The 25,535-nt window shown below is 37.6% G+C and overlaps 1 protein-coding gene across 10 annotated transcripts in view; it reads right to left on the bottom strand.

Annotated features, from left to right (window-relative positions):
- The window catches only part of DLGAP1 (DLG associated protein 1), an 853,569-nt gene that overhangs the window by 39,381 nt on the left and 788,653 nt on the right, over nucleotides 1-25,535 (bottom strand). For 9 of the 10 annotated variants that reach the window (XM_033087115.1, XM_033087116.1, XM_033087120.1 and 6 more), the window contains 2 exons: nucleotides 17,669-18,042; nucleotides 12,614-12,705 (listed from right to left, as the gene is read on the bottom strand). In XM_033087115.1, the coding sequence (XP_032943006.1) occupies nucleotides 12,614-12,705; nucleotides 17,669-18,042 (466 nt within the window). The remainder of the gene's footprint in view (nucleotides 1-12,613; nucleotides 12,706-17,668; nucleotides 18,043-25,535) is intronic. The other variant, XM_033087117.1, reaches the window with a different exon arrangement.

Here is a 25,535-nt window from a genome sequence, read left to right as displayed (position 1 = left end):
ATTAACCAAATATTTGGTTAATTGGGATCTTTAGCTATTGTCAGTCAATGCAAGACAATTAGACATCCACATGCAGAAGAATGAAGTTGGATTCTTACCTCACACTACATACAAATAATGATACATGCTACAACATAGATGAAACTCAAAAACATTATGTAATGTGAAAGAAGTCAGACACAAAAAGCTACATGTTGTATGATTCAATTTATAAGAAATATGCAGAAAAGCAATTCCATAAAGAGAGATAACAGATTAGTGGTTTCTAAGGGCTAGGAGTAAGGGTGAATGGGGAGTGACTGCATAATGTATATGAGGTTTCTGTTTAGAGTGATGAAAATATTTTGAAACTAGATAGTGATGATGGTTGCACAATATTGTGAATGTACTTAATGCTACTGAATTGCATTCCTAAAATGGTTAAAATGGTAAGTTTGTGTTATATGCAGTTTACCATTATATCAACAGTCTAAAATGAAAACCTTGCGACTTCTCAATAAATGAAAAAAAAAAGGCTTTGACAAAATCCAACATCAATTCCTGATCATAATTTTCAACAAACTAGGAAAAGACAGAAATTTCCTTAACTAGACAGAGGGCATCTACAAAATCCTATAGATCACCTGGTACTTATGGTGAAAAACTGAATATTTTCACTCAGTTGGGAACAAGGCTAGAATGTCAATAACATGACTTCTATGCAGCATTGTACTGGAAGTTTTAGCCAGTGTAATAAAATAATAAGAAGAATACTTCCAGACAGAAAGAAGAAATAAATCGGTCTTTGTTGGTAGACAGCAAAACAGTCTATAGAAAATCCTATAGAATCTACAAAAAAAGCTACTAAAATTAATAAATGAGTTTAGCAACATTACAGGATAGAAGGTCAACATACAAAAATTAATGGTATTTCAATGACCTAACAATGGACAATTGAAAATTGAAATAAAAATAAATACCATTTACAATATGAGAAAAATATGAAATACCTATGAATAAAGCTACAAAATATGTGCAAGACCTTTACACTGTAAATTATATAATATTGCTGAAAGAATTTAAGGAAGATCTAAATAAATGGAGAGATATTGTTAAAATATCAAATCTTTTGACATTGTGTATAGATTCAATGAAACTCAATCAAAATCCATTAGGTCTTTAATAGAAATTAACAAAATTTTTCTAAAATTCATATGGAAAGGCAAAGAACCTAGAATAGCTTAAAAAAGATAAGTTTTGAAAAATAAGGAAGTTGAAGGACTTACACTACCTAATTTCAAACTTATTATAAAGCTACAATAGTCAAGACAGTATGGTACTGCAATGAAAATAGACAATTAGATCAATGAAACAGCACAGAGAATGTAAAAATAGATCCATATATAAAATGTATATATTTGAAAAAACGTGCAGTGTCTTCATGTGCAAAAAATAAACTTTGATCCATACCTTGTACCATACATAAAAATTAACTTGAAATGGATCATAGATCATAAAATCTAAATCTATAAAAATGCTAGAAAACAGAAAATCTTTGTGACGTTGAATTAGCCTAAGATTTCTTAAATATGATACTAAAAGCACAACCCATAAAAGAAATATGGCACTTCATCAAAATTATGAATTTCTGCTCTTTAATTCTAAAGATTGAAAAGACAAGACACAGAGAGAAAATATGCGCAAATCACATATTTGATAAAGGACTTATATTCAAAATATAAAGAATAATCGCAACTCAATAGTAATGTAAAAACTGCTCAATTTAAAAGGATTTGAATAGATACTTCACTAAAGAAGATATGGGGATAGCAAATAAACTCACGACAAGATGTTCAGTTTCATTACGTATTAGGGAAATGCAAATTAAAACCACACTGAGATAATACCACATATCTCAGCATTTCTAACATTAAAAAGAATAAATATTGAATTACATTCAATATTCAATACCAAATATTGAAAATAATATGGAGCAACTGGAACTCTCACACAGTAGGAATAATATGGAACAATTAGAACTTTCACACAGTAGGAATGTAAAATGCACAACCACTTTGGAAAACTCTTCGGCTGTTTCCTAAAACATTGAAAATCCCTATCCCATAAGACCCAACGATTTCACTCCTAAGTTTTTACCTAAGAGAAACAAAGGCATATGTTAGACTTGTACACGAATGTTCATAGCAACTTTATTTGTAGTAACTCCAAATTAGAAATGACCTAATTGTTTATCAACAGGTCAATGAATAAACAAATTTGGTATATCCATACTCTGGAATACTAATCTACAATAAAAGGTAATACTGATACATGCAAAACATGGATGAACCTCAAAGTAGTTGTGCTGATTGAGTGAAACCAGCCAAAAAAGAATTATAGTTGCTCTTCAATTTATGATGGGGTTATGTCTTGATAAACCCATTATCAATTAAAAATGTAAATCAAAACTGCATTTAGTACACCAAACCTACTGAATATCATAGCTAAGCCTAGCCTACCGTAAATGTGCTCAGAACGCTCACATTGTCTATAGTTGGACAATTATCTTGAGTTTCATCTCAAGAGTAATTGTCTTCCTCCTTCACCAGAAGCAGGAGATAAGGATGGGCATTTTGTAGACATGATAGGATGTGAAAACACAAAACACAACATCCAAAAATCACCGACAACACAGCACACTGCAGAGTATTAGTTGTTTACCCTCATAACTGAGTGGTTGACTGGGAGCAGGCTCACTGCCATGCCCAGCATCACGAGAGAGTATCTATTGTACTGCATATTGTTAGTCAGGAAAAGATCAAGATTCAAAATTTGAATTATGGTTTCTATTGAAAGTGTATCGCTGTTGTGCCATTGTAAAGTTGAAAAATTTTAAGTGGAACCATTGTAAATCGGGGACCATCTGTACATACTACATGATTCTATTTGAATAAAATTCTAGAAAGAAAATGCACACAAGAGACAGAAAGCAAGTGGGGGAATGCGTAGGGAAGGAAAAGGTGGGTGGGAAGGATGCACTGTCTATAAAGGTGCAGGAGGAACCTTAGGTGTTGATGGGTTTATTCTCTATTTTGATGGTGGCGATAGTTTAATTTCTCATACATACATATTTGACAAATACATGTCAAAACTTATCAAATTATAACTTTACATATGTACAGTTTACTGTTTGTCAATTAACTTCAATAAAGTTGTGAAAACAAAGAAGGTATATGACGGGATTTGAGGAAGGTAGGTATCTGGTATCTGTGCCCTCAAGTGCCTCCCTCTGAGTGTAAACTGGTACAAATTTTTTCAGGAGCTATTTACAAACAGATATCAAGAACATTAAAAATATTTATGAGTTCTTAGACCCAGTAATTACATTTCAGGAAATGAAACAATCTGAAATAGTGAAAATACTTATTGTACAAAGGTATTTATCACATTATACATTATTATTTTGATCAGTCCACTTATTAATTTTATCGACGTTATACTAGTATACTCGTATGCACACATAATTTTAAAATATCAAATGTTTCTACAAAACTGCCTATGGAAAATAAAAATTCCCGCATCATTTTTGTAACAATTTTCTGCTCCACAGAGAGCTACTTTTAAACACTATTTTGAAATAGCAAAAGTCGCTATTTTTTGGTATTTTAGTTTTTATCCTTAGAAAAGATGAAGATTTAGATTTCTCCTACCTCATCATCACCTCTCCTCCCCATGTTTTCACTCCTGCTGCTGCTCCCCCTCACTCACACAGACACACATTGATTTTTATGCTACTTTATTATGATCAGGACTAAAAATCAGTCAAAAGTCTGTGCTTTGGGGAGGGGCTCATCCACTCGAATCCTCACTGTAGAGTGATCTGGCCAGGATTGTACCTTGCAAAATCCCTGATATTGGTACCTTTGGGTCTTTGGGCTCAGGCTGGTCGGTTCCCCACAACAGACACTCCCATACTACGGCCTAGAGGGAATATTCCTGGCTGCTGGGATTCTGGGAGATAAGTGAGCAAGGCTTAGGTCAGGTGCCTCAGCATTCTGCTTGTAAATTTTCACTTATCCTCTTATTTTCAGTACAGTAACCCTGCCCTCACCGTGCTGCTGTCCTTCACACCAGAGATCCTTTGGTTTTAGCCTCTGAAGATGAGAAACCTCCAGTCTTCTGTCAGAGGGAGGAAGGACTATTATTGGCTCTGCAAATTCAAGGAGTTTTTAGCTCCACCTTCATTCTACTTTCAGAGCACCCAATATGATCAATTACTATACCTTTTGTGGGTTCTGAAATTTAAATAGAATTACATCTTGGATTTCTGCATCACTGGCTTTAGATTCAGCTTTCTCTGGCCAGCTAAGTTCGTTATCACTTGTCTATTTGCCTTCCACCTTTCAAAATTTGCTGTATGCTTATGTGTTTTGTTTTTGTTTTTTTCTCCTTTCCTGTTCTCTTCATCCTTGGCAGATGACTGACTATCTGGGAGTGGGGTGGGAAGGAGCACAAGGCTCATATCACCAGCGTGGGCCAGGGAGCTGCATCCTACACAACTAGACTGAGAAACAACAGCTTGAACCGGAGTTGGGGGGTGAGGGGGCGGAGAAAAAGGATGGGTAAATATATCCCTATATTACTTCACAGTTAATGGATGGGATTACAGGGTATTTTGTTTTATTTCTGTAGCTTATACATTTTCATAATACATAAATACTATCTTACTTTTCTTATTAGATTATTCAATAATACACAATTATTGTAGAATATAGACAATACTTAATAAGATATATACATACACACATATAATCAGTTTTTTTCAATTCCTCCAAAGCCCATCAGAGTTATAAACTGTTAATATGCTGCTGTGTCTTCCTCCAAATAAATTTGCATACTATTTTTAGAATGAAAATAATAATATTGTTCCTCTTTGTGTTCACTGTTAGAATCTTTGTGACACTAATGGGCTAAAGTAAGAAAGTCTAGTTTGAACCATTGTTGAAATACAATTGTTACTTAGAAGGAAAGGGGAGATCCCTGGGAGGCTCTTAGCTTTCTCACCTTAGTAAATAGAAAGGATTGGTTTACTAGATTTGCTAATTATCAGCTTGAAAGACAAGAAGACCTCTTGCAAATTCCTGGGGAGCAGTCAAAAGGACGAGAGAAAATGGAGACTGGACGTTTGGAGACTCTGGGATAGAGAACAGCGGTGGAGGTGAGCATTCCTGGGGGAGAGGTTGGCAAGATTTGCCTGCTTTGCTTAGGGATCCGTCCTGCATATCAGCAAATATACGTCCTGTGGATCCTGCTAAACAGTGCCACTAACTGACCTGTGAAACAAGAATTGAGGGAAGATAGCTAATGTTCGATGGAGATGAGTTTTTTCATGGGCTTAAGATAAGCAGTCTTGTTTCAAATGCACATGCATTTATTGTCCCGGCTTGGAGCTGCCATGGCATTTAAACTAGTGACCTTTAGACAGCATTCCTCTGCGCACGGTCCCCACCAGGAGGCAGACCTGGAGATGGACATGGCGCATCGGCTATCAATGGCATTTTGAGGATGGCATGGCTGCCTGCGTGTATTCCAGGATTTGTAATACTCATTTCCCCTTCTTGAAGCAGATTGGTTACCTAGTGCATTTTACTTTTGACTCATGAGTTATTAACTTTTGTTTTGATTTGGAACACTGAAGACCACCCTATATTTACAAGTCTACCCTTCAATATACAACTCAGCCTGGTGGACTTTGCTATGTTAGTTTTGGTTCCTAAATTGTAATGAATTCAAAAGGTGATAATGAGTCTCTGGGCTTCTTACGAAGTCTTTTAATCTTCCTCTTTTGTACTCTTTCTTTGTCTGGCTCTATTTTCTTTCTTTCTCTCACTTTTTGTTAGGTTACTGTTGAGGATCAGTCTGTTTATTTGGGGAAGGAAGAGATGGATTGTATTGGCCATTCAATGTGAAAACAACAGTCTCGGCTTTATCACTAGATAATTAAAAAAGAATCCCCCAGCTGTCATTAGGAAATTTCATCTGCCCAATTTTGCTTTTTAAGATCCTATCTAAATGAATACTAACTACCGGCAAAATTATAAAAAGAATTATAATTTGAGATAGAAGATACAAGAAATCCCTGCCTGTTTGAGAAAGGATTTCTTTTAGAGAGGTTGAAATAATCATTAACACCAATTTAAATGCTTATTTACTTTACAGAGGTTAACTATAAAGTGACCTTTGAGGAAGGGTATGTTTTGGAAATTAAGCACCCAAACAGGGTCTGTCAGCCCTTCTGAGGATGAATTTTAAATAAATTACTCAGTTTACTCAGGATCTGACCATCCTACAAACTTCAATAATTTATTAAATGTCCAACTTTTATTTATTTATTTTAAAGATTTTATTGGGGAAGGGGAACAGGACTTTATTGGGGAACAGTGTGTAGTTCCAGGCCTTTTTTCCAAGTCAAGTTGTTGTCCTTTCAATCTTAGTTGTGGAGGGCACAGCTCAGCTCCAGGTCCAGTTGCCGTTGCTAGTTGCAGGGGGCGCAGCCCACCATCCCTTGTGGGAATCGAACTGGCAACCTTGTGGTTGAGAGGATGCGCTCCAACCAACTGAGCCATTCGGGAGCTCAGCGGCAGCTCAGCTCAAGGTGTTGTGTTCAATCTTATTTGCAAGGGGCGCAGCCCACGATCCCTTGCGGGACTAGAGGAATTGAACTGGCAACCTTGTGGTTGAGAGCCCACTGGCTCATGTGGCAATCGAACTGGCAGCCTTCAGAGTTAGGAGCATGGAGCTTGAACCACCTGAGCCACCAGGCCGGTCCCCCCCAACATTTTAATAACAAGATAAAAGTGGCTCATTTGCAGTTTTGGGGTTGCTATTAGGTATGGCCAAATAATGCAATATTTCATATTCCTGTTGCTGAGCAAGTGTCAGGCATCGATTTGGTAAGATAGAATAGTTGACTGCAGGGAAAATGTTTGAAGTAAAATTAGAAACTGAGGTGATTTTCTCTTATTTTTAAAACAAAGATGGTATAATTGCTTTCTTGAGACTTCAATCTTTAGAGAAATTCTATTTGGGTACACAATAGGATAGGAAACGCTTATACAATGCTTCGAATGTGTCAGGTTTTCTACAGCTCTACATGTATAAAACAACCCACACACCTCCAGGACAGAATTATGAGGTTAACATTATTATCTAACCTCCTGCTTTTTTAAATTAATAACTTTATTTTTTAGAGCAGTTTTAGGTTCACAAGAAAATTGAGCAGAAAGTACAGCCATTTCCCATATACACTCTACTCCCCCACTAGCAACGTCACCACCAGAGTGGTACATTTGTTACGATTAGTGAAACTATTACCATCCAAAGTTCATAGTTTACATCAGATTTCACTCCTGGTGTGTACCTTCTGTGGATTTTGATAGGTGTTTTTCTTTTGTAATGCTGAATAATATTCCATTGTCTGGATGTTCCACAGTTTATTTGTCCATTCACCTACTGAGGGACATCTCGGTTGCTTCTGAGTTTCGGCAATTATGACTAAAGCTGCTATGACCATCTGTGTGCAGGTTTTTTTTTGGACATATTAAGTTTTCAGTTACTTTGGGTAAATACCAAAGAATGCAATTGCTGGGTCATATGGTAAGAGTATTTTTAGTTTTGAAAGAAACCACAAAACTGTCTTTGAAAATGGCTGTACCATTTTGCATTTCTACCAGCACTGAATGAGAGTCAATGTTGCCCCACATCCTCACCAGCATTTTGTGTTGTCAGTGTTTCGGACTTTGGACATTCTATCTAATAGGTGGCTAATGGTATCCCATTGTTGCTTCAATTTGCAATTCCCTAATGACATACGATGTGAAGCATCATTTCATATGCTGCCATCTGTAGATCATCTTTGGTGAGGTGTCTATTAAAGTTTTTGCCTAATTTTTAATCAGGTTGTTCATTTTCTTATTGTTTCTTTGTAACAGTCCTTTATTAGATGTGTCTTTTGCAAATATTTTCTCCGAATGTGTGGTTTGTATTCTTATTCTCTTGACACTGTCTTTGGCAGGGACATTTTTAATTTTAATAAACTCCAACTTATCCATTATTTCTTTCAAGGATCATGACTTTGGCATTGTATGGAACATCATCCCAGTACCCAAGGTTATCAAGATGCACTCCTATGTTTTCTTCTAAAAGTTTTATAGTTTTGTGTTTTACATTTAGATCTGTAATCCATTTTTAGTTAATTTTTGTGAAGAGTGTAAGCTCTGGGTAAGGAGTCTTTTTTTTTTTCATGTAGATGTCCAGTTTTTCCAGTACCATTTGTTGAAAAAACTATCTTTTCTCCATTGTATTACCTTTGCTTTTCTGTCAAAGATTAGTTGACTATATTTATGGGGTCTATTTCTGGGTTCTCTGTCCTGCTCCATTGATCTGTTTGTCTCCATTGATCTTGTATTTTGTCTATTCCTTTTTTCTTTCTTTTTTTTTTTTTAAAGATTTTATTGGGGAAGGGGAACACGACTTTATTGGGGAACAGTGTGTAGTTCCAGGCCTTTTTTCCAAGTCAAGTTGTTGTTCTTTCAATCTTAGTTGTGGAGGGTTCAGCTTCAAGTTGTTGTCCTTTCAGTCTTAGTTGTGGAGAGTGCAGCTCAGCTCCAGGTCCAGTTGCCGTAACCGGCAACCTTGTGGTGGAGAGACCACTGGCCCACGTGGGAATCGAACCGGCAACCTTCGGAGTTAGAACAGAGCTCCAACCACCTGAGCCACCGGGCTGGCCCCTGTATTTGTCTATTCTTTTACCAATACCACACAATCTTGATTACTAAAGCTTTATGGTTACGTGTTGAAGTTGTGTCTGACTTTTTCTTCTCCTTCATTATTATGTTAACTTTATTGTCTTTTGCCTTTCCATGTAAATCTTAGAATCAGTCTGTTAATACCCACGGAATAACTTGCCAGGATTTTGAATGGGCTTGAATTGAATTTATAGCTCAAATTGAGAAGACCCGACATCTTGATAACGTTGAGCATTCCCATTCATAAAAATGAAATATCTTTCCATTTAGTTAGTTTTTCTTTGATATCTTTCATCAGAATTTTCTGGTTTTTTTCTTCTACAGCTACTACACATATTTTGGTAAATTTATAACTAAGTATTTCATTTAAGGGGTACTAACAATGTAAATAGTAATGCATTTTTAATTCCAAATTCCACTTTCTTATTCTACTCACTGATATATAGGAAAGTGATTAACTTTTGTATATTAACCTTGTATCATGCAATCTTGCTATAATTACTTATTAGTTACAAAAGTGCTTTTGTTGATTCTTTCAGATTATCTCGTAGATGATCATGTTATTTGAGAACAAAGAGTTTTATTTCTTCCCTTCCAGTCTGTATGCCTATTATTTCCTTTTCCTGACTTATTACATTAACTAGGACTTCCAGTACAATATTGAAAAGCAATACTGAGAGGAAACATCCTTGCTTTGTTCCTGATCTTAGCAGGAAAGCTTCAAGTTTTACACCATTAAGTATGCCTCATTCAATGCTAGAAATTTTTTGCTAAGTACTATTTCTACTGCATCCCACACATTTTGATAAGTTGTGGATTTTCATTTTCATTTAGTTCAAAATCTTTTATTTAATTAATTAATTTATTTTAGTTCAAAATATTTTAAAATTTCAATTGGGATTTCTTCTTTGATCTGTGTGTCATTTGTCTTAGAATTTCCATCTCTTTGCTTACATCATCCATCTGTTCTTGCATGCTGTATGCTTTTTCTATTAAAGCCCTTAGCATATTTACCATAAGTAAAAAAAATTCCTGGTCTCATAATTCCAGTAATTCGTGTCGTACATGATTGATGCTTTTTCAGTCACTTCCAACTGTGTTGTTTACCTTTTCGTAGGCCTTGTAAATTATTGTTGAAAAGTAGACATGATGTCCTGGGTGAAAGGAACTGGTGAATAGGCCTTTGGTGATGTGGTGGTGAGGTGCGAGGGGTGGGAAGCGCTCTGATTAGGTCTCAGTCTTTTGTTGAGACTGTGCTCCAGGACTGTGAACTTCAACAGTGCTCCCCAGTTTCTCCTCTCCTCATGTTCAGAATGTCTAGAAGGGGCTGGGCTTGGGTTTTCCTTTTCCCCCAGGTAGGATAAAACCTTAGCAGGTTAGGCTCTGGTCAAACAGTTTCGCCTGAGAGCGGACCTGTTGAGAACAAAATGCTCTGGTATGTTTTTAAATAGTTCCTTTTCTCCTCTTTCTCCTGGAGACACAAGGGTATTTTTCTCTGATATTCACTGTGAGGAACTGGTAGAGCGCCTGGAGGTAAAGCTCACAAAAGTGTGGAGCCCACCCCTAGAACTAGGAAGTTTTTGACTCTCAGACTTATCCACACTGAGACTCCAGAAATTTGTCAATTATAGTTTAGGTTTTCCTGCCCTGGTACCGGTTCCCACAGAAGGTTCTGCTTGTGGGTTCCTACTCCAGTAAGCTGTGATTCTCTGTATCTGTCTCCCAATTTGGGGGCCAGTGGTTTGCCCTGTGACCTCATTTCTCTGACTGATTTAAGAAAAGCTATTGATTTTTCCAGTCTGTTTGGCTTTTTACTTCTTGTTAGGGACAGAGTGGTGACATCGAAGCTTTTTAAATGCTGGACCAGAAATTGCCTATTATCTCCTTTTTACATATAAGGACACCAAGGCACAAAGAAATTTAGTAATTGGATCAAGGCCCCCCAGTTACTGTGTGGCAGAGCCAGGATTTGAATCTAGGTGCTCTGGTTCAAGAGTCTGTGCTCTTAATCACTACACCATTTAATAAAACACCAAGTCAATCTAGTGGGGAAAGAAGGAATGTTTTCTTAATATGAGATCTTTCATGTCTCCTAAGTTTACATTTTCAAAAAATTTTCTAAAACAATTAAAAGAACATGTGCCAGAAGGGTTGGCTTGAAAATAATGATTACTAAATCTTGAAGTAAATACAGTAAGTAAACATTTTAGAGTAAAAGAAAAAAAAACAACACTCCTAAACCTATCATTTTTACAGATTACATTTCAGTCTTTGTCCATCTTCATGAATAACACATGGTTATTATGTGTTCAACTTTTTTGCTTAACATCATATCACAGGAATTTCTTCATGTTTCCATATCTTCTTTACAAATTACATTTAATAGTTGTATAATATCCTAGCTTGGTGATGGATGTGCTATAATTTACAAAAGCATTCCTTTATTGTTTGACATTTGATAATTAATACTTTTCTTTTACAATAATAGATAATGTTCCACATTGTTGCCCTTCCATTGAGTGATTTCATTCAGGATAGCCCCATAAATGTGATTACTGGGTCAATGGTATGGATAGATGTATAACTCTTGTTAACTTTTATCATAGTTTCCAGGAGGATTGTACTAATTTTCTGGGTTTCCAGCTTTGTATAATTAAATATATATATATATATATATATATATATATATATATATATATATACACACACACACACACACACACACACACACACACACACATATATGTATGTATATGTATATGTATGTGTGTGTGTGCAGTGTCAATACTAGGAGGCTCTAAATAGGCCTCTTTCATGAACTGATGGTTGGCTTCTTTTCAGATTTTCAGTTTACATTACAGGTAAACTTGCAGATAGGAGACATTCCATAAATATTTATTGGATGGATAGATAGATGGATGGATGTATGGATGGATGGACGGATGGATGGATAGATGACATCTAGCTGATTTCTCCTAATTAACACACAGAAAGTTAGTGGCTGAGTTGAGATGATGTCCTGGTATGTAACACAGAGCTCTTTCTCCTACCATAACTGTAGTTTTTACTTCATTCACCAACATTTACTATATACTTAGTATGTACAAAGCACAGTTCTGGACACTGGGGGTAGTAGGATCAATAAAACATAGTTCCACATATCATGGACCTCACAGTTTGACTGAGAAACTCACATACCTCTCTGAATCAAGTAGTCATTTATAAAATAAATGTTCTGATCTCAGAAATCCCTTCCAGCTCCTGGATTCTGTGATCTTCGGGACCTCTAAATTCCCTACTTCTAGATACTATGACTCTAGAGTAAGTTTATTGTAAAGAACAATCTAAAGGAACTGGTGATTCAGGATAATGATAGGAAAACTTCTCCTTTTCCTTCTATTCATTCATTCATTCATTCATTTTTCATCATTCATTGAATGCATATTAAACACCAGACACCATTAAGTGCTAGAAAAACAAATAAGAATACGGTGAGTCCTCTTCTCTTAAAAAGTCTAGAGTGCAAAATAGGAAGGTTTTTTGAAGAAGAATAGTTTTGCAACACAACAGTACTACACCCAATGTTTATGTGTATGTAAATGTGATATGCTTATTCTATTATTTATTCTAGATAAAACTTAAATGGGGTGGTCTCTATTATTAAAGTAGAGGAGGGAATCAGCTAATGTTGTTTCAAGCTTACCCAGTAAATGTTCCCAAAAGTTAAAGGAAAATATCATTGAATTTTGTTGGTTTATCATGGGGAAAAATACTTGCACCATACTTGCCAACATCAAGACGAAAGAGGACAAATGCATTGGACTTACCACTTCTCCTCTTCTACTTGCACTCCTACGGACTGGAACTTACTGGGTGCTTTATTTTCCCCTGTTTTGTCAGCTTCTTCAGCATCATCCACCTAAAGACATAATTGAATAAATAGAGGGGCTCCATTTTAGTCATTTCACTTAAAAAACAAATATCACGTGTCATTAGAAACACCTGTACTACTACTGGAATATTTTGTAATTTGTAACCTGTTTCTTCAATATTTGTGTATTTGCGGAGACCCATCCCTATACACGCACTTTGACTCTGCTGATCTTAGTAAATGTAGATTTGGTTAAAAAGTGTCTATGATTCCTCCACAGATCTGTGAGTATGTACTTACCTGTGAGCACTATATTAGAAGGGAGCACTACATGGAAATATGTTCTTGGAAGGTTTGAATTTGCAGATAATAAAATACAAAAGAAGTAAGAAAATTAATTTATTGTAGTTTGAATTATTGATATTGGGAGATTTAGGTATTTACCTTAAGTTAAATCACAGTGTATCTTCATTTTTTTCCCCCTTAAACTAAGGAATTGGCTTTGAATATTACTCCATAGTTTCTAAATAGTTATGTATACATTACAGCTCATATAGAAAGTATGTGCATATTAACTGAGAGTCTATGTGATAAATTAGGCCTAAACAAAATTTGAAATAAATTTTATGACTATTCAGAGCAAATAGGATTATTCCCTTTTCTTCCCATGTATTTAATAAATTGTTTTTCTAAATTAAAAGCAATTCAATATAAGTTACATAAAATTAAAATATAGGAATATATAATGTAGAAAGGTAAAGTACCCCAAGAATCACTGTCAATCCTTTGATGCATATTTGACTATCTTTTAATATATATATAATATATTACATATAAAAATGGTTATTAGTACTAAATTTATACAGATAAGACTATATAATATTATATATTTTTTCTGCAATTTGCCTTATTCATTAACATCTCTATCTTTTCTACATTTTACCATGCTAGTAAATATAGCTCTAACTCAATTCATTTTTTGGGTACCTAAATATTTCTTTTAATGACTATATAAGCAACATAGGCATTAGGGTAATTTTCTCTTTATTGCTACTATATGTAATATTACAATTAATATTTCGTGTATCTTTAGAACAATTATGCAAATGTTGATTGGGAAAAATTCTCAGAAGTAGAAATGCTAGATGGAAGGTACTGAGCATGTTCAGCTGTAAGAGATATTGCCAAATTGTTCTTCGAAGCATTATCCTGCCATAATTGGTGTGTATGGGAGTGCCCATTTCCCGGCACCCTCATCAATGCTAAATATTGGCAAACTTTTAAATTTTTGCTAATATCATAGGTGAAAAATATTTATTGGCCTCCTGTACTTCTATCTGTAAACTGCTTATTCATATCCTTTGCTAGTTTTTTGTGTTTTTACCTATTAAGTTGTGTTTTATTTTCTAATTTATGGGATCTCTTTATATCTTATGACTCGTTAATAATCCTTTCTTGGTTATATATACAGTAAATATTTTCACCCAGTTTATTATTTGTCTTTTAAATTTTTGTCCTTCATTGTAGAGAATCTTAAATTACTGTGTAGTCAAATCTAGCTTTTATGGTTTACAAAGGATTTCTTTACCCCGAGTATATTTTTTAAAGTTCTCTTGTATTTACTTTTATCTATCTTTTTTAAATGTTTAATTCTTAAATCTACTATCCTGAAATGTTTTTGTGTAAGATATAAAATAGAGCACTAACATTTTTTTTACCCACGGGGATTACCAATTGATCTGGCTCCTTTAATTAAGTGATTAATTTTTTTCAATTGGAATGCCAACTTAATTTTGTACCATTCCCATATACGAGGTCTGACAATTAAGTTCGCGAATTTGTTGCAACAATGTTGCTAATTTTTTTTAATATCTGAGGGATTATTCATTACGAATTTGTACCAATTGGACAAACAGTTTACCAAGTTTACTATTTGGAAGTGCTGAAAGACTGCATGAAAAAGTTAGAAGACCTGAACTTTTCGCCAACAATTCATGGCTCTTGCATCACGACAATGCAAGAGCACACACGGCACTGTCTGTGAGGGAGTTTTTAGCTTGTAAACAAATAATTGTATTGGAACACCCTCCCTAAGCACGGGATCTGGCCCCCAATGACTTCTTTCTTTACCCAAAGATAAAGGAAGATATTTTGATGACATTTAGAACATCAAGCGTAATATGACAACAGCTCTGATGGCCTTTCCAGAAAAAGAGTTCCAAAATTGCTTTGAAGGGTAGACTAGGCACTGGCGTCAGTGCATAGTTTCCCAAGGGGAGTACTTCGAAAGTGACCATAGTGATATTCAGCAATGAGGTATGTAGCACTTTTTCTAGGAAGAGTTCGTGAACTTAATTGTCACACCTTCCCTCATGTATATAGGCCTGTTTTTGGTTTATTGATCTACTGGTCTTATTGCTTCTCTTTTCTTAATATAATTTCATAATAAACCTTGATATTTTCTATGGCAAGTCTCCTCCTGTAATTCTTTTTTTAAAAAAATCTAATTTAAAAAACTCCAAAAGTCTCTAGGTTATTTTCTGTGTTTCCCTGAAAATGAGACCTAGCCGGACAATCAGCTCTAATGTGTCTTTTGGAGCAAAAATTAATATAAGACCCGGTCTTATTTTACTACAAAGACCGGGTCATATGTAATATAATATAAGACTGGATATAATATAATGTAATATAATATAATATAATATAATATAATATAATATAATATAATACCAGGTCTTATTTTACTATAAGGCCGGGTCTTATGTAATATAAAACCAATCTAATCTAATCTAATCTAATCTAATCTAATACTATTATATAATATAATATAATAATAAGTCTTATATTAATTTTTGCTTCAAAATATGCAGTAGAGCTGATTGTCCGGGTAGGTCTTATTTTTGGGGAAACACGGTATTAACTTCTTCTATATAAACTTGTTTTTAGATAGGTGCTATATATTTTTTGCGAAGCTTAGTCCTGTTGTTTTGTAGTTTTTGTTGCTGTTGTTAATGGGCTCTCTTTTCTGTTTATTTATAATATATTAAAAAGTTATTGATTTCTATGTATTTATATTATATTCTTTTACTTTACTGAATTCTAATAGTTTTTCAGTGGTTTCCATTAAATTTTGTCTATGAACATGCATATTATCTACAAATAAAAGCAATTTTGCTCTTCCTCTGGAAAAATAAAATAGATATTTTAGTACACATCTAGTTCTTAAAATGTGCCAACCACTGTTCTAAGTGTTTTGCTCATTTAATCTTTTCAACAGTCTATGAGGTTAGTGGTATCATTATCCCCATTATATATATGATATTATAGAGGATGAGGAAACTGAAGCTCAGAGAGGTTGAATAACTTGCTGGAGGTCACAGAGTAAATGGAAGAGCCAGAATTTCAACAAAGGCAATTTGGCTTCACAGTCCATGCTCTTAACTACTATGTAAATCTACAAATTGTTTTCCAATATAAGGAAATTTTTATGAATGCTAGATTGAACAGTTAATGAAGTTGACAAAATGTGATGCTTCACACACAATTATTTACCATTTATTAACTTACATTTTGAGGTTTTTTTTCTTTGTATTTTAAGATAGATTTTTTTTATTGTGCTAAAACAAAAGTTTCCATTTTAACCATTTAAAAATGTACAGTTCAGTGGCATTAAGTCATTCACATTGTTGTGTTGCTATCACCATCATCCATCTCCAGAAGTTTTTCATCATCCCAAATAAAAACTCTGTATCCCCATAGGAAGCTGGAGTGAGTAAACTCAATCCTCAAAACAATCCTGTGAGGGACAGAGGAGGAAACAGGCTTAGGAAGATTAAGTATTTTGCCTAGGACAACACAGAGGACCAACTGACCTCTGCTTTTCCCCACTACTCCAAATCCTTTGGGCTGTGGAAGTGGAATTAGCTTCTAGGGAGAAGTGGAGGATAGGGGGGTGGACGCTGGCTCCGGGCCCAGGCCTCCCGCTGTGTCATCTAGTCCCAAGTACCAGGGCTACAATTTCTTTTAGGAAACCTGACAACTTGTGTTATGGTAACCTGCAAGTTATAAAAAGCATTTGACTCATTACTACCAGAGAAAGTTTTATTACCCATTAAAAGTGGACTCTGCTGAATGGACTGAAAATACATCATTGTTTTGAAAATGTACCCCATGCCTGGCTTTTAGATATGCCTTAGTGTTGGTTCAGTGTGGATAGATTTATTGGACACCACGTCAGGAAATTATCATTCAAAGGGCACCTGCAGAATGATACTGCACAACAAAAATGAGGGAAAAGAATGATTCTTCTCCATTGACAGAGGGAAATTTGGTAAGCCAAGCACGGTAAGCCAAGCTGAACAGATGTGAAAAACAAGAATCAGTTTGATCTTATCTTTGAGGAGGAGAAAACAGTGAACTGAACTGAGAAGACTTCTGAATTATCTACCATTTTTAAGAGATGCATGATTAAATAACCAACAATTATGCTGAAACTGCTGTGCATTCTATCCTCATGATGCAATGCTGTGAGTTACTGCTTTCCACACCATCAGGCTCTTTGGTCTTACTCTCCCTCCTTCCCTCCCACATGTATGAGGAGTGATTCACATTTTTGTTCTCATATGGTTACTCAAGAGTGTTAAACGTACTGTAACACAACCCAATAACCCAGGTTATTCTTGCATGCACACTCTTTTGTTGAGAATCAAAATGTGCATTAGGAATTGAGGGCACTTTGTGTTTGACTGTTTAATCATCCTACACTTTGAGTCACACATTCAACTTTGAGAACAAAAATAATAGCTGCTAACAATATCAATAGATAAAATGCCTTCATAATTTTTCATCATATTTAACAATGTAGGGAGTCCAGAGCCAATAATTGAAAACCTGGTCCTAGACATAGCTGTATCATCCAAAATGGCAAGACAGCCAATCTTCTGGGGAAAAAATCACGTTACATTTTTCAGTTTGGGGTTCCCATTCAAAAGACAGAAAGACAGGCTGTTACCTGTATCCCAATAGATAGACATCGATTTTTCTTAAAGTGATCCTTCTTCCTGTCCTCTGTAGTGATAGTGGCTATGGTGGTCGTGGTGGTCACGGTGGCAGGGTTGTTGCCCATGTGTTGACTTGCAGGGCCGTGGATCTGGGCATTTGCAGCTTCGATGGCGGCTGTCAGAGCCTTCATACTGTCCAGGCTCTCCGTGGAGTTGCTCAGTCCAGACTGGCTAATAATATCTCCTCGCTGGCCCTGTCCATCCATGTAGGCATCCTGGGCAGACTCTGTGCTACTCTGGGCTGTGATAGAAATGAAAGGTTTCGTGGTAGTTCTGGGTGGGACTGGAGGTGGTGTCTTCTTATATGTTGTAATGCAAGATGACACTGGAAGACAGTGAAAACAAAGACACTGTGATTTCTGCATGAGTTTTAATTTCTGATATTGTAACTGACATCCATTGGAAATTAGGGCACATGAAACATACTAAAACATTTAACATGAACACAAGTCCATTGACAGACTAAGTGGACTGCTTAGGCCTTTAGGGGCCTCTGTGAGGTGATATCCCCACAAAATTAAGGGAAAAGACTGGAAAACACCAACCTCTGAGATGTGAGTCTCTGAAATGGAAATTAATATGAATCAACATAAAATAGACATGATTAGCCATCTGTAGAAATCTTCCCAGGCAACGGAGCACCCTGAGAGATAATATATACACATGGATAAAGCCAGGATAATCTCTGCCTTCTCAGGAAAATATTAAATATAGCTAATATTAAACAAAGTAACTCATTAGAGAAGATTCTGGTTGTTGATAGTAAACATTGAAAAAAGAAGAAGGAAAGCAAAGAGGTGGTGAGCATGTACAATCCTATTAACAGTATGAGGTGCCTGGGTTGGGGTGGGGTACGCAGCATGCTGTCATAGCTTCCCGCAATTCACTGCTATCAACACCAATTTCTCTTTCTCCCTCCTTCCCTTCCTGTTTCTTTCTTTCTTCTTTCTTCCTTCCTTCCCTTCTTTTCCCTTCCCTTCCTTTCCCTTCTCTTCCTTTCCCTTCTCTTCCCTTCCCTCCTCTTTCCCTTCCCTTCTTTTTCCCTTCTTTCCTTCCTTCCTTCCTTCCTTCCTTCCTTCCTTCCTTCCTTACTTCCTTCCTTCCTTCCTTTCCTCCCTCCTTCCATTCTCCGTCTCTCTCTCTCAATCTCTCTCTCTCTCTCTCCACTCATTATATAAACTTTTGTTGCAAATTTTTTGGTTGTGGTTTCTGAGCAGAATTAACTACTGAGAGGGAATACACTGTACCAAAGTCTCCTATTGTAAAATGAATGTACACACTAGTTTATAAATCAGTCTCTGAATGTGGTCTGTTTGAGCCTACTCCCTAATGTGCTGTCTTTCAGGGTAACTTGATCACCTCGAGGGCCTGAATCTGTGCAATGAGGTGTCCATTGCAGACCTGCGCCATTTAGTTAAGATCCTCCTTGAGGCTTCAGCTGAAGTAGCCTCTAGGCCCTCTCTCCTACCTTCTGATTATAACCCTGAGTGTCTTGAAGAAGCATTACACACTCGTTTTCAACTTTCCATTTGTGGAGCACGATATAGGAAAATACAGATCAAAATGAATTATTAAGTTTCCAAGTGGGAACTCCCTGCCAATAAAGAACAATACCTCAACCAGCTTTCTGAAGACATTCGTTTAGTCCCTTTAAAACATGAGTCAAAGTATTGTGTCGTCATCACTTTCTCCCTGCTCCTACTGCCACCCCCACCCTATTCTTGCCTTTTCCATTCAGCCGGCATCACTGTTATTGTACCAAATCGACTAGTCCTGACCACACAGTCCCAACTCATTAGCCATGTCACTAGATGCCACTCGGGCCATCTTGCAGAATGAAATACTTGCTTCAACATTTAGGCTATTTCCTGAGGCCACTCAAAACACGCATCCCATAATGAAGAAAAACCCAAAAAGATCCTATTATGCTGTGCTGCTGTTCCACTGCTTTTTGATTCAGAATAATTTCCTTAACCGTAAAAGAGATAGGGACAGAAATGTTTGGCTGAGAGTTGAAGGAAAAACAACACATAGATGTCGCATTACAATATCACATGTGCTCTTGGGGAAGTGGGTAATAGCGTAATGTGAATAATATATATATAGTCACCTCTCGGTTACCCGGGATGGATAACTGGCAGAGGCTCACCCCAGGAAAACCTTCCATCTAAGATTATTGCATGAAACATACATCTTCACATTTAAACAGAACTCAGCAATAAGCAGTGCTGAGAGGTAATGTGACCAGTGGAGGCTCACAGCACCCTCAAGGTACAGAGCCAGGAGCAGAACCAGTATGGTCTCAGGTTCTCCCACAGGCCACACTGAAGCTTCTGGCCAGTAATGCAAGCATGTGCATTGTTGATAGTCACACTTTCGGGCACTGTAAACACCGTGGAGCTACCTTCTGCTTCCTAGGGAGGTCTGAACAGAATAGCCCTGTTCAGGATAATGCTAAGTCTCAGTTATTCATTTGAAGACCAGAGTGGGTGGGAGGGAGAGTGACCATACTTAGGATTGAATCTGTCTGTTCAAATTGAATGAGACTAGACCATTTTATTACTTTTCCCAAGATAAGTCTTTATAATATGAACCCACTATTTTGTTCAAAATGGATTCTCAGGACATTCAGCTCACTCATATTCCTAAGAAACTAAATACCACATTCCAAAATCAAATGTCTGATCTTTTGGATTATTTACTGCTTGTGGTTAGCTACCTTCAGTTTCCTCTTTCAGTGTGGAGTTGTCAAAATTAGACAATGCTGCCAAATACGTTGTCATTTCATTTGCTATGATTTACAGTAAAAATTCTGCCACAATGTGATAAGTGTGATATGGGGGAAGAAGGGCACATTATTTCCAGTGTAATGACTGGGCTTGGGGACACTCCCTGGGGCCAACGGCTGTTTGATGCCATCTGATGGCTGTTGTCAGCTCCTCTTCGTTATCCATAGGGATAACTCTGGGTACTTTGATCAACGGAGACTGCCAGCCGGTAGCAGCAATGCTAGAAATACACTAGGGTTAAATCGGACAGGGAGAACCCTGGGGACATGGCTTCCCTAACAGGCTGGCCGGCCCCAATGCACAAAAGAGGTAAGAATTTAAGATTGCCCCACTTCGAATAAGGCAGCTGACTAGAGGATGGGAACCACCACCCTGGTGTTATATCCCAGGGCTTCTTATGAGGTTTCCCTGCAATGTGGAGCTTGGCACAGTTCTGCTGAATGAGTTACACTCAAAGAAGGACCACCTGTCAGCGATCAAGTAGGAATTTAAAAGGAATTCAAATCTTTAAGATTGCCTTTTGAAGCAGAAGAAAGAAGATCCAACACACAGCTCACGCTTCTCACAGTACCTTTCCTTCTCATGCCCTAAATCTTTTGCATTCAAGGCTACTCTAGAAACTCATACAACTAAATCGCCCAGTTTTCCCCAGCATGACTCTTTCCTAGATTTTCAGGCTAAGCTCTCAACCTATCTTCTCTCCTAAGGGTTTCTGTTTGTTTTAAATTCTTCTTTCATTTTTAAGCACCATGAGTGACTTAGAATCCACTGAGGTCTGAGTGCCAGGAAGTGTATGGTAGAGGACGGTGAAGCCCAAGTTTATAAGTCTTATCCAGTCAAGACCCAAAGAGAAATGAGTGGCTTATAGACAGTAAGCGAAACACTTCATTTTTTTTAAGAGTAACATTCTCAAAAATGTTGATTTCCAAAGCAAGTGCTCCTTTTATTCAAATGGAACTTGTAAAAGAAATGATTACGTAGTTAATCACTATTATTGCTTTGTTTTGCCCTGATATATTTATTTGTTCATTTCAAATAAAATGAAATATTTCCCTTCTCTGGCTCCTGATGACCCCAGCTCAAAGTTGGCTGAAAGGGACTCTACCTATTTATAAGAAGAACCAGCGGGGTTCCAGATTTCAATGACACCACTTTTTTTTTTTTTTAACTTTTATTTATTTTAAGTGTGTTTTCCAGGACCCATCAGCTCCAAGTCAAGTAGTTGTTTCAATCTAGTTGTGGAGGGTGCAGCTCACAGTGGCCCATGTGGGGATCCAACCGGCAACCTTGTTGTAAAGAGCACCGTATTCTAACCAACTGAGCTAACCGGCTGCCCAACACCACTTTCTTTCAGATGATACTGCAGAGTAGAGAGACACACAGTTGGTTTTTACATTTGAGTTAGGAAGTTGTTGTAAAAAGTCACAGAAAAAACAAATGAGAACAAATGCCTTCCTATTTCAGCTTCTAGCTGACTAGTCAATATTACCTCTATTTGCACAGAAAGTTAATGTTAGTGTTGTAAGCCGCAGGAAGGCCTGTGTCAGGAATTAGTTTTTCTGTAGCGGTGATGGTTTTCTGGAAAAAATATGTAGACTCTCTTACCACTCTAGTTATCCTATGCAATCAAGAGCACACATATGTCAAGTGGCCATAAAATAAATGTACGATCAAACCCACTTTCTCTATCTTCTTATTAATAGGTTCTCACTAGCTAAGCTAATGGTCACAGTCTATAAAGCGGTGTGAGGAATTATTTAGCAGTTTCTGGTTACTGAATTTTAGAAAGTCTTTTGAATATGAGAACAAGCCCACGAGGACCTACAAATAAAAACATGAAACAACAACAAAGGAATTCCAAAATATACATATAGATAGAGTTGTACAGTAGTCAAACAACACCTTTTAATGTCAACAAGCTATCCTAAGTTGTCGTTAACCACAAAGCAAGCTGTGATTTGATCTGCCTTCGGTAGTGTCAGGCTTCTGCACAGAAGTCATGGTCAAAGCAATCTGGGCTTTGTAACAGATGGTGTGCTTTTACTAAGCTGAAGACCACCACAGAGAGAAGGGCGGCCTCAATCTACAGCCTAGTTTCTGTTGAGGGCAAAGGTGTCCTGAGTTGGGTGATTTGGTCCAACTGAACAGTAATTTAACAAGGCCTCAAAAGGAAGTGCTTTACTAAAAAGGTGTTGGAACCGGCTCCTATCACCTTGCTCAAGTTGCTTGTGCACATCTCAAGTCTGTGTTCAGTGACATTTCACTGATAGCTTGAAACTGACCTTGTGTGAGTGTTTACACCATGGAAATTGGCAGATGCTGTAAATCAGCAGGTGTCTCCACCGAGCGCTGGTTGTTAAGCATTTCCAGCATACCTCTGCGCTGGTCCACAGACATGTGTTGATTCACAAACTGTTAGGTGAGTGCATGGTAAGATACACCATGAAAATTGAGAGTAAGCTTTTAGAAACTATTATAGCAATTCTACAGAGTAGTTTGTTGGTTGTTATGCAGGGTGTCATGCAGGGTCTCAGCTCCTGCTCCCCACATAAGAACGCAGGATATGGTGAAGCCAAAAAGGAACACCAAGGGAGCCATAGATAGGGGAGTCATACCACTATATTCTGACTGGTGGCTGGGTTGGAGACACAGGGAGCAAACATCCGCCAGTACCCCAACAAGGAGTCTTCCTGCACCCCCGTCTCGCTGGTGGCCGGGCGAGACACACAGGAAGTAGGATCCACACGATCCACAATCTGCCGTCCACTTCTCTGCCTGCCAACCAACTAACCAACCAACACAGTCATGGCAGTTATATCAGTAGCTAAGGCCACGTGAGGCCGAGAGCCTGGAAACTGCTCTCTGGGACTCTGTCCCCACAGTTGAATCTCATGAAAACTGTTTGTTTTTTGAGTTCCTTTGTTTAATTTCTTTTTTCTAGTAATTCATTTTTGTTACATTTTAGCAAAGTATTGATCTGCAACAGGTTGGACATCAAATGAACAAACAAATTGGTCCATCCCAGAAGATAGTTTGACAAACAGATACGAAACACATGCAAATCCAGTGGACAGGGTAGAGGTTGTTCATGTGAGATTAAGAACGTATTAGAGAGGTAATTTGAAACTGCAATCTACTTTAGAAAGCAAAATGATGTGAAGAGGACAAAAGAAAAAAAAATGTGGAAAGACCTAAACTTGGAACATAAAGAGGTTAACACACAAAATAGGGTGGGAAGATTGTATTTGTAGTTTTAATGTGTCAGGTAAGTTGCTTATTTCTAAGAAGGTGTGTATGAGTAGAAGTGTGATATCTGGAAAAATGGAAGGATCCTTGTGCTGCATTTCATTGTGGGCCCCTCTCTTTAAGGGGAATTGCAGGGTGCGCCAAGGAGAGGAAAACCATATCTTTTGAGGAATGGTTTAAGGCAAGGGTGTCCAAACTGCGGCCCGCAGGCCAACTGCGGCCCGCAATCCATTTTTAATTGGCCTGCAGCAAATTCCAAAAATATATTTAGCTTACTTAAATAAACCAGGTGAGGCAATACGTACTTAACCTCAAGTGCGTGGCCCGGCTGTTTGTGTATTTTACCGCAAATGGCCCTTGGTGAAAAACGTTGAAAAAAGTTTGGACACCCCTGGTTTAAGGAAAGGGGTTGTTTAGTTTGCAAGAGAAGGAAGACAGAGGGGGTTTTAATTATTTCAAAGTCTACCGTGTGGAGGATGGCATGGACTTGTTAACTGTAAGACCCCAAGGGAAACCACAAAAGTGAAAGCTTAGAGAGGCATAAGGAATAATTCCCCAGTAGTCACTTGCTGAAAGATGGAGTATAGGAACCTTGCTGGGTAGTGAGCACTCTCAGTCCCTGCAAGTGCTCAAGCATAGACAAACTCATAGTTTAGTGGGCAAGTTATTGAAAGTGTATCACCATCTTGAGGGGACCTTGCAAGATTTCTTTCAAACTGGAGCTCCTGTGACTTGATGAACATGAATGAAATCTAGAAAAGAATGTGAGAAGAGACCCATGACAGTGATGCTGAAGAGCTAAAGAAGGAAGCCAGAGAGGAGGCCAGGGAGAGTTACCACCAGGGCTGTTTGCAGCAGTAGCACATGTTTTGACATCCTGGGTACCCACTTTGGCAGAGATGAAGATAAAATGGCAAACGGAGAAGCTCGCTGCTGCTTCCAGTCAGTAGGCCCAGAAGGGCTCACCTTACAGTGAACTGTGAAGGGTGAACTGTGGAGGTCGTGCTCCCCAGGCTGGACTTCCCCACCCAGTGCCAATCAGGGGTCTGGCTTGAGTCCTTCACAGGCTGAAAGCACTGATCCAGGTGAAAACAAAGCTGATGAGTTGGAGAATTTGTTCATACCCTTGGAATGCCATTAGATCAACTTAATCACCAGAATGAATCCTTACTCTAACACACACTGTACTAAGAACTTAATAGACATGGTCTTATGACAAAGGAAGACCTCATTATTCCATTTGTTTGATGGTAAGATGGAGGCTCAGAGCAGGTAACTGACTTCTCTAAGTCATACAGCTACAAAGTGGTAAAGTTAGCATACTCAAGGCTCTAAATCCATTTCTTTTCCCTCACTCAAACCACCTGTATTCATCCCCTTCATTAAACCTTCCATTTCAACACCTTGTCCGGTTAAGCCTAATGCTTTCCATCAGAAACTGCCAGGATACTGCCCCTAGCACAGTCCTTTGTGCCCTGCAGGAACTTGTCAAAGTTTGGAGAATGCAAGAATCTGAAATGGTCAACAAGGAGTGCACAGCTGCAACATTAAAAATACTGCAAAAAAGGAGAAACTCCACAAAACAAAATACACATGGAAAAATCACTCCCGTGTTTCAAAACATTTACAGCTTAACCTTTACAGGCCACCCAAAGTGTGGTGGTCAGTGGTCCATGCCCTGCTGTCGTCATGGTGAGAAGGCAGAGGGCATTTGGGGTGGGGCTCCGGCTTCTACTAGGAGAGGCACAGGGCTTCCCCTTGGCCTTCTCTCCAGGTTCGTTTT

This window comes from Rhinolophus ferrumequinum, chromosome 19 (assembly GCF_004115265.2).
Source record: "Rhinolophus ferrumequinum isolate MPI-CBG mRhiFer1 chromosome 19, mRhiFer1_v1.p, whole genome shotgun sequence".
NCBI lineage: Eukaryota > Metazoa > Chordata > Mammalia > Chiroptera > Rhinolophidae > Rhinolophus > Rhinolophus ferrumequinum.
The sequence above is the reverse complement of the archived record's forward strand: the minus strand, read 5'-3'. Positions and strand labels throughout refer to the sequence as shown.